Below are 13938 nucleotides of genomic sequence, written 5' to 3' on the forward strand. Positions count from 1 at the left end.
TCTGAAATATAACCAAAATCTAATTTTTTTTTTTTTAAATAGGTCCTCATCAAAGGTTTTGGTGTGCACCTGAAAGACCTGTGCAACAACACCTCCCTGGACGACTTTGTGGATATAGCAGACAAGGATGTAGCACAACTGACCCAAAACATCATTTGCCAGTCTTCCACCGAGTGGCTCGATCAGGCAGAGAGAAACTTTCTGTCAAACCTGGACTTCCTTAAGCCTATACGGGTAAGCTTCACCGGGAAATACTGAAACGGCTGACTTTGTGACTGGACATATTTTTAGCATTTTGACAGGTCTGAAAAGAACAAAGAAGACAGCCTTTCAGTTGACAACTAATTAACCAAAGACCTATTTTCATGGTGGGGAGGGGGTTTAGGAATATTTTTGTGATGCAGTCAAGTGAAACATTTCTTTTCAGCCTGATCTGGTCAGATGATTTTGTGGCACAGTGATGAATAGTTTTACATAATGTCCACATGGAGTGCCATGCCAAACTCTGTGCCAAGAGGAACAATTAAGGCAGTGGAGATGAATAGATTTCTGTATATTAAAAATAAATAGATGGACACTGTCCAAGCTTCGTACTTTTGTTTCTCATTCAGTTGTACCCACATTAGCAGTGAATGCCTTCCTTTGTGTTGCCTGAGTAATGAGAGGTCAGTAAGGTAACTTGGAAGACTGAGTGCTGCTTACTGGAAATGTGTCCATTTTATGATTTGGAGAATCCTGTCTTGGGTAATCGTACAGCAGTATGTGGTTCCCAAAAGCTGAATATTCATTATTTTTAATGGTTAACAAAATACAATATACATTACAGTCTTGTGAAAAAAAGGTTTATCACACATATGTATCTATCTCAGGAGATTTCAAGAGCCACTGAAATAACTGGTGGTAAATAATAGTTAATGGTACACTGTCTAGTGCCATTTACTCTATAGCACTATATAGAAATAGTAAAGTATATATTTTTTCTGCATTTTATTACTGATATCTTGGTTGACACAAGAGAACGTGTTGTTCTAATGCTATACCCATTGTTTTTTTACAGAAGGATGTGAGGTCTGACCCCAAGGTTGTTCAAGAGGTGTCCTCAGCAACAGACAACCTACTTGAGAGCCTGGGATCTTTAGCCGTGGAGGTAAGTGGTCCCTGAAAACATCTCACTGCTACAGTTAGAGCTGGATTCCAGAGGGAACAGCCAGATAGGCTCGCCAGAGAGATAGGGTTGCAGACACCATTTAGTACTCAGTGTCTTCATATTATAACAGATGCATTGAATCCTTCAGTTCCCTCTCACAGCACACATGTGTGAGTGGAGCAGTTAGCATGGCCCTCAGTTGGTATTCTTGTGTTGCTTGTGTTCGGTAATGTTCCATTGGCTAGAATGTGTCATTGAAATGATTAGCAAATGGAGATGTGAACATCAAAGTGACAGTCACTAATCCCCTATTGTGCATCTTCCTGATTTGGTCTCTTAAGATGGTTCCTAAAACGTTACACAACCGGGGTTCTGTTTCTCTTTTCCTCTGAAGATCATGAATGAGATTGCTGCCGGAGATGCCTATTTTGGTCAGCATAGCTGCCATTTCCGGATTTGAGAGAAGTGATGCAGATTTGCAACACGACTCCCTCTAAGGGATCAGATGCCTTCGATCAAGTCAGCAAGCCTCTAAAAAAAAAACAAGACACCACTAAGCATTACGGTGCAGCGCAGAAACAAAATCTTTGCTCTGCACTGTAAATCACTTAGCAGAGCTAGCTTGGGTTGTCACAAGACCACCAGTCAGGATTTAGTTTGGGTTGTACAGCTGAGTTGGCTAAACGTGAGTTAACAGGTGGTCAGCTGCCAGAGAACACAGGACATTCCTCCTGGCTCTGTGAGCCCTCAGCCTTAGGTTTTTCAGCTACAGCAGATTACAAATGGGGGGAGTTGTTTATGTGTGTACTCTCTGAAAGTGTGTGTCTCAAAATCATATCATGTACAAAGTAAGCAGACACTCGAAGCAGCCAGTTGTCACTTTTATCTCAGAGAACTGTAGCACATGCTTGCATGCTTTTGTCACCGAAGTTAAACAATTCCTGAACAAATATACCATGAACAGCATTTCCAATTAAGATCACGTCAATCACCCCCGAGTGTATGATCCTTTGTTAAACCAGTGGTACTTGTTGTTACTGGCTTCACCCTTATTTCCACCCTATATACCTTTGCTCACTCACTTGATTAATTTAAATCTCTCAAACCTTGTGATCCATTTAGCTGCTTTAGATGCAGCTGATCCAGCAGCCCTCCTAGCAACAGTTTCTAAGCGTTCTCTTTGTGCTGCGCTGAGGCCCTGTGGCTTTGGGGGCTGCTTCCGCACTGCTGAACTATAATAACCCCGCACTGAGCCAGCACCGACGAGGTTACTCCAGGTGGCTCCTCTTGTATTACTCAGCCCGTTTGCATGTTCTTCTGTCTGCCCTCCCTCGCTCGCTCGCTCTGCCACGACAGCTCCTCATGACCAAGTGCCTTGTGTTCATCAATGCCACAGAGGCAAAAAAAAAGGCTGAGACAATAAAGGGAGTCTTCCCTTCAGATAACTGTGGCTGCCAGAGAGGAAGAGTGGGAGGCATGGAGTGAGTGACCCTGGCGTCGGCTATCCCCTCGGAGGGAATGTTCTCTGTGCGGTTTAAGGATGTTGATGTTTCTCATTTTTCTTTGGAAGCATGTGATGTGCTGACGAGGCTCCCAACAAATGTACCGCCTGCCCACGGACAATATTGTGCCGCTGCTGTTTCATTGTTCCTCCCTTTTTACAGGCACTGCTGCCATACTGATTCTTGGCGTAGAAGTGTGTCACCCGTTACCCATTGCTCTCAAACTGAGACATTGTGGCAAAGACAGGGGGTTGATCAAGTATGAGAAAGTGCAAAGAGCCCTAGGAAGTATTTTACCACTTCCCACAAAGGTCAATGAACTTGGTTTGTAATTAAGTCACACATTTGGAAAATATCGTGTTGTATCAGTTAAGTGGTTAGAGTGATGTGCACACAGGATAAACAGGCTGGTTTGTTATTTGCTGAAGGGCCGAAAATAACTTCAGCACTGTTCACTCTTCCTGCCCCGGCACGTCTCGACCTCGTGCTCGTTGCTAGGCAAAAGGTTCAAGTGTGGCTGGTTTTCATAACCGTCCTTTCACGCCTCTGGCCGTAAGCTGCAAGATTAGCCTAAGAAATCCCAATGAGTCTTTTGTTTCCAACCCCTTTTCTCACTACTTTCCCCCCTTCAGCATTCGCACATGTACACACATTTATTTGGGATTTTTTGGTGGGCTGTTTTTTCCTCCTCTCTGGGTGTCCCTCAGTCAATCCCACTTCTTGCAGTTTGAGTTATTGGTGAACTAATATCTTCTGTGGAAGCCTGGCAGATAGTGTAGAAGTGTTGGTAGATGTTGTGCTATTTCAGGTTCATTTATCAGCGCCTGAGAGAACCCAGACAGTGCTGACACTAATGACACCTTGTGACAGCATGTACCAGGAACAAACAACACAATGTGCCCCAGGCGAGGTCTTGAAGATAAATACTAAGTACCTACGTACACAAAACATGCCCTTATTAAAACAAGGGGAGGTGTAAGCAGGGCATTCTTTTCCTTGTGGTTTTGGAGTGGATAGTGGAATATTTGTTGGCTTCTAATCTCTTCTTTTTGCTTTGAAAACAAAGTAACATGAACCACTCAAACTCATGACAGTTATCTCCAGAAACTGCCACAGGTGTCTTGAGCTCACCAGAATGAACTTGTTCACATTTCAGCTTACGCGTGTACATATTTGAGGCCGCTTCTGCGCTGACCTAGAATGCTTAGTCAGTGTGTTTTAATAAGTTCGCTTTAGGCACAGAATTTCACAATTTTATCATTGGCAAATACCATTTTTTTTAGACTCAATGTTAGAAATGGAGATTGCCAGGCAGCGTGTCTGGAATGTTCTGTGCTCCATGGACACTATTACTAAACTCAACATGCAGTTGCTGTAATTATGACTAACTCTACATTAACCTTGAGTCACTTCTCTCTGCTTGTGTCACAGCTGGCGAGCATGAAGAGCTGGCGAGACATGCGTGCAGAGATCCAGTACCTGACTGCCAACGCCACACGCTCTCCCAGTCACATGTACCAGGCCGTGTCCCGCATCGTGTGTGGGCATCCTGAAGGTGGTGGCCTCAAGATCAAGTCCCTCAACTGGTACGAAGACAACAACTACAAAGCCCTGTTTGGAAACTATGGCAACAGCAGTGAGGATGAACCAGTGTCCGCCTATGACAACACCTCCAGTGAGTTCAGCTCTTTCACCCAGCTCCCATCCATCCATCTGTTCATCTCTCCCTCTAGTCTGTGGATGGAATTGGTCCAATCCATTCTATTCTATCTACTTTTGTGCGTAAATGTAATAAAATGTCCAATGAGTCTCTTTTGTATGTTGTCTTTGACATTATCCCTCTTTAACAATATTCTATCACTCTCTTGCCCCAGCTCCTTACTGCAATAATATGATGAGGAGTTTGGAGTCCAGTCCGATCTCTCGTATGATCTGGAAGGCCTTGAAGCCACTTTTGATGGGGAAGATCCTCTACACACCAGACACCCCTGCGACACAGAGGATTATTCAGGAGGTAACAGGCCAACGTAGAACACGTTAACAATATGTGAATAACTGCCTTGTGTTCTCGCGTGGGTAAAAAGGAGAACAATGCCAGTTGTTTTAACGTCACATGGAGCACAATTGCTGTCATGGAATAGTCACTTCTTGATTTGGTTAGCAGTACATTTTCAGTTTTGATCACAGTATGATCTCATATGTGTGTCTGTCAGGTCAACAAGACGTTCCAGGAGCTGGGAGTGCTGCGTGACCTGGGTGGCATGTGGGATGAGTTCAGGCCAAAGTTATGGAACTTCATGGAAGACAGTGAGGAGATGGACCTGGTCCGGGTAAGAGAGCAAACACAAACACAAACACACACACACACACACGCACGAGCACACAGTCTGAATAATTCCCTGCTCTGGTTCTGCATTAGCCTCTGCTGCGCCATGCTGTCCCACGGTGGACAGATGTGGTATTTACCAGAAAGCTGCATTCACATGTCTCTCATTGTGCTCCCCGTCATACATCACCATCGATGATTCAGTTTCTGCTGCGCCCATCCCAGACATATTTATGACCAACTGTCCTGTATACAAAGAGTGTTCCACAGCCATCTCAGACATATTTATGACAGACCGTCCTGTAGACCAACAGCTGTCACATGGCCATCCATATAATAGAAAACACACATGGCTCCCTGTGGGTCATCTCACAGGTGACCTTGACAAATAAGGACTCAAGGATTAGGGTCAGTTACATCATCAGCCCTTAATTATGGAAATTAAGGGAATTATCTGTGATTTGTGACACCTAATAGTTTTTAAAGACCACATTCTGCATGCCAATGTTTTTAAACACTGCTATTAGGGCGACTGGATTGAAATGTGATATGTTCCTGGATGTTGTCTCTCAGACCCTACTACAGAACAATGCTAGTGCCCGGTTCTTCAACGCTAAGCTGAGTGGAACGGAGTACCGGGTGGAGGACATTGCCAGCTTCCTGTCCAAAGAGAGGCCCCCAGGGACTGCCTTTACGTGGCGAGAAGTCTTTAATGAGACCGACCAGGCAATACAGACCATTTCCCGCTTTATGGAGGTTAGTCACAGGCACGAACACACACACACACACACACACACACACACACACACACACACAAAGGCATGCAGCTTTGACACGGAATATAGGGGAAAGGGGAAGGATGACGAGAGCTGTCTCAGGAACATACCATTTAGTAATGGGGAACTGAGCATGGGAGTGGCTGAAACCATAACCAGACTGAAATCATGTTCTTAGTTTTCCTCAGAATAAATTATACTCAACATGAGTAGAAAGAGAGCACGGTGACGTAGTTAAATCATGAGATAATTGTTTGTTTGTTTGTTTTAAGTGTGTAAACTTAGACAAGCTGGAGCCTGTGGCCACTGAAGAGCGTCTGGTGAACAAGTCCATGCGTCTCCTAGACGACCGGAAGTTCTGGGCGGGAATCGTGTTCCCAGACATGCAGGCCAACAGCGCTGACCTTCCGCCCAATGTCAACTACAAGATCCGCATGGACATCGACAATGTTGAGCGCACCAACAAGATTAAAGACGGGTATGTCACAACACGTAGTGAAATATGTATTTTCCCTGGGAGGAGCAGCAATACACACATCATTATGAAAGATGTGTCTTTCTGAAATGCTGTTTGTTGCCCTCCAGAAATGTACTTTATGGAAGGACGGTAGCATGAATTGATTAATTAGTTAATTGATGTGTTGATTGAATTGCTGTCTTATTAAGTGATAGCCCTCCTTGCTGTCTTTCTGGGCCTGCACACACAGAACCTTTACATTTGTTGTGTCTCCTCCTCCTGCAGGTATTGGGATCCTGGTCCCAGGGCGGACCCTTTTGAGGACATGCGCTACGTCTGGGGCGGCTTCTCCTACCTGCAGGACATCATTGAGAACGGCATCATCCGAGCTCTCACTGGCAGCAAGGAAAAAACTGGCGTCTACTTCCAGCAGATGCCCTACCCTTGCTATGTGGATGACATGTAAGAGCGGGCACTCTGTCACAGAAAATAACTAACAATGTTGACTCCTGTAAACCTGGCCCACACAAATAACACCGTTCTGGCAAATGTCATTAAGTTCATGTCTCTGCTCTGGTCTGGTTGAGTATATCAAATTAGAAACCAACTGTACTGTGGCTGAGATAAGGTGTGTGCTATCATATCTCTTTGGCTTAACTGCTTGTGTAAAAGTAGATACGCTGTCAGTGTCAGAGTCTATAAATCACCTCTACAATCATGGTTTATTGACGTAGGCTCCTACTAATTAGGACAGTGTTGTGTGAGATAGAGGCAGTGGTTCTAAAGCTTCCCTTGGTCAATAGGTCACAGACCTCTACTATCCCACACATGGTCATTTAATGACATGGATAGATGAAACAAGGACCAAGTCTGCTTGATTGGAACAACACATGAGTAAATCAGATTTAGACTCTCAAAGGCGCACTCATTTTTCTGTTGTGTGTTAATAGCTGTTTTTTGTGCTTTGTCTCTGCTGTAGGTTTCTGCGTGTGATGAGTCGCTCCATGCCCCTGTTCATGACCCTGGCCTGGATGTACTCTGTGGCCATCATCATAAAGGGCGTGGTCTATGAGAAGGAGGCCAGGCTGAAGGAGACCATGAGGATCATGGGATTGAACAATGGCACCCTGTGGCTCAGCTGGTTCATCAGCAGCCTCATCCCCCTGCTCATCAGCGCCGGTCTGCTGGTGGTCCTCCTCAAGGTGCGTGACAGCGCTAGCAGAACCAACTGTCTCAATGAACCCAGTCCCTTCTCTCACTCACTCCCTCACTCTCTCACTCTCTCTATCCCTGTCTCCACGAACCCAGTCCCTTCTCTCACTCACTTCCTCACTCTCTCACTCTCTCTATCCCTGTCTCCATGAACCCAGTCCCTTCTCTCACTCACTCCCTCACTCTCTCACTCTCTCTATCCCTGTCTCCACGAACCCAGTCCCTTCTCTCACTCACTCACTCACTCACTCCCTATCTCTACCCCTGTCTCCCACACAGATGGGGAACCTCCTCCCATACAGTGACCCGGGGGTGGTCTTCCTGTTCCTGAGCTCGTTTGCTGTGGTGACCATCATGCAGTGCTTCCTCATCAGCACCCTCTTCTCCCGTGCCAACCTGGCAGCTGCCTGCGGCGGCATCATCTATTTCACCCTCTACCTCCCGTACGTGCTCTGTGTGGCCTGGCAGGACTATGTGGGCTTCGGGGCCAAGGTGTTTGCGGTAAGAGTCGGCATCACCTGAAAGTACAAAGCTCCCACTTTGCTGCAGTCGTTATTGTTTACATATTCTGTAGCTAATCTTCTTGTTCTCTCCCTTTCTCTCCCACATTCAGAGTCTATTGTCTCCCGTGGCTTTTGGGTTTGGCTGTGAGTACTTTGCGCTGTTTGAGGAGCAGGGTGTGGGCATCCAGTGGACTAACCTGCTGGCCAGCCCCATGGAGGAGGACCACTACAGCCTCACCACTTCCATCTGCCTCATGCTGTTCGACGCTTTCCTCTACGCCGTCATGACCTGGTACATCGAAGCAGTCTTCCCAGGTGAGTCTGGTAGCTCCCTCTTACCACACGTCTCACTGCACCCTTAACTCCCAGTAAACTGATGTCTGGACAGTCGTTGTGTTGTATGGTTGAAGTTCATATGGGAATGAAGTATTTATTATTTGTCTTGTGCACCCCACAGGTCAGTATGGCATCCCCCGACCGTGGTATTTCCCATTCACCAAGACCTACTGGTGTGGAGAGGAGTGTGGGGGAGCTTCAACCTCTTCAGACAAGAAGAGTAATGCTGAAGGTAGACATCATGCTGTTAAGATATATATAACAATAATCATTATATAATTATAAATTACAGTCTGTTACAGTGAATGGGTTAAACATAGGTATTTAACATTTGTTCCCATGTGTAGCTGTGTGCATTGAGGAGGAGCCTACCCACCTTGCTCGTGGTGTCTACATTGAGAATCTGGTAAAGGTGTACAGCCATGGCAAAAAGCTGGCAGTGGACGGCCTAAGTCTTGGATTCTATGAGGGTCAGATAACATCATTTTTGGGCCACAACGGAGCTGGGAAGACCACCACCATGTAAGTGAAGCTCATGAGCAGGCCTTAGGTTGGAGGAAATCCTCTTTTTTCAGATTTTCAGGGTCACATAACATTCATTCATTCATTCATTTATTTATTTGTTATGTTTTTCTCTAGGTCGATCCTGACAGGCTTGTTCCCCCCGACATCAGGCACAGCCTACATTCTGGGCAAAGACATTCAAACTGAGCTTAGCACCATCCGCCAGAACCTTGGTGTCTGTCCACAGCACAACGTCTTATTCAGCATGTAAGCTCCCCACTGCCCTGCTAACCTGAAGTTAGGATCTTTACCAGAGCTATGATGAATCATAACCAAACCTGTCACTGGAGACAAGAGTTGAAACACTGAATGTTTTTTGTTTGGTTCTCCTCAGGCTGACAGTAGAGGAGCATATCTGGTTCTATGCTCGTCTGAAGGGGCTCTCTGAGGAGAAGGTGAAGTCAGAGATGGAGCAGATCATCAAGGATGTTGGCCTGCCAAACAAACGCAAATCCCGCACCAACCAACTCTCTGGTGAGTTCCCCCAATCCTGAAATCGAGGTATGAGACGGGTCTGATATGTATGATCAATCACTGACACAGGCTATATTTGCTCTGGCAGGAGGGATGCAGAGGAAACTTTCTGTAGCGCTGGCCTTTGTAGGAGGATCTCGAGTGGTTATTTTGGATGAACCCACTGCTGGAGTTGATCCTTATGCACGTAGAGGCATCTGGGACCTTCTGCTCAAGTATCGTCAAGGTAACCTTCTTGACCATAGATCTTTTTTACTAATGTGAAGGAACTCTGGTAAATAACAACATTTTGGAGTGATACGAATAGCAATCAGTGAAATGCATTCTGACAGGAACTGGTAAATGTCATCTCATCTCTGTGGTTTCCTCAGGCCGCACTATCATCCTCTCCACCCACCACATGGACGAGGCAGACATCTTGGGTGACCGTATCGCCATTATCTCCCATGGCAAGCTGTGCTGTGTGGGCTCCTCCCTCTTCCTCAAGACCCAGCTGGGGACCGGTTACTACCTGACCCTGGTCAAGAGGGACTTTGAGCCACCACTCAGCTCCTGCAGGAACTCCAGCAGCACTGTCTCCTACATCAAGAAGGTACAACATCCGTTTTTTGTCCATAGTTTACTTGTTTACCAGCAGGTTACACTCAGGTATAAAGTATGTACTGAGGGAATTAGAGCCATTAAGCTTGACCTTCACTTAAATCAATATTCAATCACAGAATTGAATTGCCCGGGGCTTATAATAAGTCATTTATTTGTTGGTGTTTATGTTATAATATTTGATTGATCTATGTTTTAATAGGAGGATAGTGTCTCAGAAAGCAGCTCTGATGCCGGTTTAGGCAGTGACCATGAAAGTGAAACCACAACTATCGGTAAGCTGAAAACACCCATGCCTCATAACCTCTTTTCCTCTAGAAGTACCATCATTCTGCTTCCATATTCCTGATACCACATTCCTCAATCCTTCTACAAATACTAAATTCCTTTAATCAGTTTATATCTCTCCTTTGTTTCTTGGTAAAAAAATCCCTGACCTTTATTCTCCCTCCTCACTGTCTAGATGTCTCTCTCATCTCAAACGTGATCTTCAAGCATGTCCCATCTGCTCGGCTGGTGGAGGATCTAGGTCATGAGCTCACATACGTCCTGCCGTACGAGTCCGCCAAGGCAGGGGCGTTCGTGGAGCTCTTCCACGAGATTGACGACCGCCTGACTTACTTGGGCATCTCTAGCTATGGCATCTCTGACACCACACTGGAGGAGGTGAGATGGCAGAAGGGAGCCAGAGGCAAATGACCTAGAAACATTTATGGGTGCAACCATAGACATATCTATATACAGTATGTCTATGGTTGCAACTGTTTCACTTTAAAGGGATGCTTGTATCACAGATTTCAGTTAAATTTGAGTCATTCAGCTTTAATGCTTTTACCTAAATTTACTTACGGAATTGTACAAATATACATTTCTAACAGTCTGTGGGCACCTTAGGTACTGAAAGAACTACCTTATTATAATTGTTAGCAGGCTGCTTTGCCAGTTGAAACCACAGGAACACCTGGGTAGAACTCTAATATGATGTTCATTTATTTCCATTAGATTTTCCTGAAAGTGGCGGAGGACAGTGGAGTTGACGTTGTTGACGTTTCAGGTAAACAGAATCTCCCTTAGTCAGCCCCTGAGCCCCTACCCAACAGATATGTTTATTTCTAAGTTCTTTTCTTTTCCTTCATCAGATGGCACCATTCCAACACGCAGAAACCGTAGGCACGCTTTTGGGGACCATCAGAGCTGCCTGAGGCCTTTCACCGAGGACGACTTTGACCTCAATGACTCAGAAGGTGTGCCAGGTAGTTTTATTACCTTATCATTACACTATCACTCAATCATCAATGGACCACCTTCTTCCAGTGACCGGACTTATAGCTTCCTGTCAACATTCACGCTTTACGTTCATTTAGCCGATAAAACCATCTCATTCTCAATTTAATGAGTCCTTCATTTGTGCCTAATGTAGTGCACACCTTAGTGTCTTGCTGAATTCCCAATGGTTTGGTTTCCCTCAGAATCTCGTGAGACAGACTGGCTGGGTGGTGCAGATGGCAAAGGCTCATACCAGGTCAAGGGCTGGAGCCTGAGGAGGCAACAGTTTGTGGCCTTGCTGTGGAAGAGGTTCCTGTATGCACGGCGCTCCAGAAAAGGCTTCTTTGCTCAGGTTAGTTCCATTCTGTAGTTAATCATAGTCAGTCAATCATCAGTCTTTAATCATAGTCTAATAGTAATGATGAGTTAAGTTGCTCGTCATTTAGTGCTCATTTTGTGTTATGTTTAATCTTTTTTAGATTGTGTTGCCTGCTGTGTTTGTCTGCATCGCCCTGGTCTTCAGCCTCATTGTCCCTCCATTTGGAAAGTACCCCAGCCTGCAGCTAGAACCGAGCATGTATGAAGAGCAGTTCGCCTTCATCAGGTACACACGGACAACCAGTGTTCCCCCTTCATGTTTCCAACCTTAGTGGTTTCTTTATTTTACTTTACTGAATCTGTTGGCTTCTCTGCCCTTACAGCAACGACGCCCCTGAAGATACTGACACAAACATGCTCCTGGGTGCCCTGACTGATGGCCATGGAGTTTGGCCTAGTTGCACTGAAAGAGATTCAGATCCGAACGCTTTGTGTGGGATCGCTGATGAGGACTGGGCTGTCCCTGAGCTTCCTGTCAGTGTGAGTGACATCTTCTTAACCGGGAACTGGACGATGGAAAATCCGTCACCCAGGTGCGAGTGCAGCTGTGACGGACGAAAGAAGATGCTGCCGGAATGTCCCCCTGGAGCTGGAGGTCTTCCACCCCCACAGGTAGCTAGAAGCTACTTCCGGGGGGCAAAAGCATAAAGAGGGCAAATACTGTATTTGTTTGTATTCTCATGGGGTTCTCTTTCAATTTTGATCTGTTTTTAGATTAAAGTCGGCGCAAAAGACACTCTGCAGAATCTGTCAGGAAGAAACATATCAGACTACCTTGTGAAAACCTACGCTCAGATCATTGGAAAAAGCCTGAACAATAAACTCTGGGTCAATGAATTCAGGTAAAACCACTCACCATTGATGTTTACGCAGAAGCTAGTGCTGCTTCATTTCTGATATTTAATCTTAATCAAAACTGTGTTCCTCTTCCAGGTATGGAGGGTTCTCACTGGGTGCCAGGAGTTCTCAGCTCATGCCCCCTCCCGATGAGATCGATGATGCCATTTCTCACCTCAAGAGACGCTTCAGCCTAGAAACGGTGAGACCCACTGCTGTCTAGAGATATCTTGGATAACCCCATATGCCTTGGCCTAATGCCTTTGAAATTTGAGGGGGTATGGAGTTATATGTACAGTATCATTGTCTTGTATTTGAAGTTCTCCCTATTGATTGCCATGCTGAAGTGAACATGTCTCCTCTGTCTCTTTAGGGAACTGCAGCTGACCGCTTCCTTGGTAGCCTCTCCAACTTCATCCAAGGCCTGGACACAAAGAACAATGTCAAGGTATGTACACATAGCCTAGAGCCCCAGAGCTTAGTGCATTGTTCTATCAAATAAGGTGTGGACACATAGCCTAGAGCCCCAGAGCTCTATCAAATAAGGTGTGGACACATATCTGTCCAATGCTGTGTTCATTAAATTAATATGATGGTGTAATAATACTGGGCTAAGAGCTTATGTGTTCAGTTGTGTAAGGAGGTGTTATCGGCCCAGTGTGAAGGCATCATTCCAATTTCAACAAAGTCCACTTTCTATAACGCCAAACAAACGCTAAATAGGTTTATATAAGTAAAGGGAAATAGTATCTTCCTAAACAAAAATGGCTGAGCATAAGATCAAAGAATGTTTGTCCTTGAGAAGACAATACAAATGAGTACACCTCTGGTTTGCTAATGGTGTCTCAGATTAGCTGGGTACAGGTAAACATATAAAGTTTCATGAATGTGTGTTGGCTAAAACCCTGCATTAAAGCATAAATGTACTTCAGGCGAACATTTTGTCCTGACAGTGGCGAGTTTTAGCTTCCTGTTATTGCACAGAGCGGAAAGACGGTCTTGTGCTCAGCCTGTGTCATGGTTTCAGTTCCCCTCATGAGAAAACCCCAGAGACTCAGATCAAACACAGCCTCCTTCCTGTTGTGGTCTGTGTGGTCCTGCTGTGAGCTTCTTTCATGATACCAGTGTCAGCACCCATCTCGCAATATGTTGAAAATAACATGTCACAGAGAAGCACATCTGACCGTACTAAACTAAACATTAAGACTATATGCAGCACGTGACAAATGCTGGCATATTTAATCCTAGTTGTGGATGTATGATCCATATGCTGAGTATCTGTCTTTCATAATGTCTTTGTTATTCTATTCCTTTATAGATTTGGTTCAACAACAAAGGCTGGCACAGCATGGGGGCCTTCTTGAATGTGATGAACAATGCCATCCTGCACTCCAGCCTGAAGGAAGATGACCGTGGCAAGTTTGGCATCAATGCCTTCAACCATCCTCTCAACCTCACCAAGGAGCAGCTGTCACAGGTGGCACTGTAAGTGTGCATTACTACACGACAGGGATTATCTAGTGTCTATACATGCTGGCTCTCTATAGAGTGTGGGAAGAG

General features: G+C 45.3%; 1 protein-coding gene across 2 annotated transcripts in view; it reads left to right on the plus strand.

The window, feature by feature from the left end:
* The window catches only part of abca1a (ATP-binding cassette, sub-family A (ABC1), member 1A), a 28997-nt gene that overhangs the window by 9346 nt on the left and 5713 nt on the right, over positions 1-13938 (plus strand). Inside the window, exons 7-34 of one of the 2 annotated variants that reach the window (XM_042704549.1) lie at positions 43-234; positions 1058-1147; positions 4081-4324; positions 4524-4663; positions 4863-4979; positions 5549-5731; positions 6024-6229; positions 6494-6670; positions 7188-7410; positions 7700-7921; positions 8034-8238; positions 8381-8491; positions 8607-8781; positions 8899-9030; positions 9158-9297; positions 9386-9523; positions 9669-9889; positions 10100-10172; positions 10361-10563; positions 10900-10951; positions 11037-11150; positions 11367-11515; positions 11643-11767; positions 11865-12153; positions 12256-12383; positions 12475-12580; positions 12752-12826; positions 13697-13863. In XM_042704549.1, the coding sequence (XP_042560483.1) occupies positions 43-234; positions 1058-1147; positions 4081-4324; positions 4524-4663; positions 4863-4979; positions 5549-5731; positions 6024-6229; positions 6494-6670; positions 7188-7410; positions 7700-7921; positions 8034-8238; positions 8381-8491; positions 8607-8781; positions 8899-9030; positions 9158-9297; positions 9386-9523; positions 9669-9889; positions 10100-10172; positions 10361-10563; positions 10900-10951; positions 11037-11150; positions 11367-11515; positions 11643-11767; positions 11865-12153; positions 12256-12383; positions 12475-12580; positions 12752-12826; positions 13697-13863 (4397 nt within the window). The remainder of the gene's footprint in view (positions 1-42; positions 235-1057; positions 1148-4080; positions 4325-4523; positions 4664-4862; positions 4980-5548; positions 5732-6023; positions 6230-6493; positions 6671-7187; positions 7411-7699; positions 7922-8033; positions 8239-8380; positions 8492-8606; positions 8782-8898; positions 9031-9157; positions 9298-9385; positions 9524-9668; positions 9890-10099; positions 10173-10360; positions 10564-10899; positions 10952-11036; positions 11151-11366; positions 11516-11642; positions 11768-11864; positions 12154-12255; positions 12384-12474; positions 12581-12751; positions 12827-13696; positions 13864-13938) is intronic. The other variant, XM_042704550.1, reaches the window with a different exon arrangement.

This window comes from Clupea harengus, unplaced genomic scaffold (assembly GCF_900700415.2).
Source record: "Clupea harengus unplaced genomic scaffold, Ch_v2.0.2, whole genome shotgun sequence".
Lineage (NCBI taxonomy): Eukaryota > Metazoa > Chordata > Actinopteri > Clupeiformes > Clupeidae > Clupea > Clupea harengus.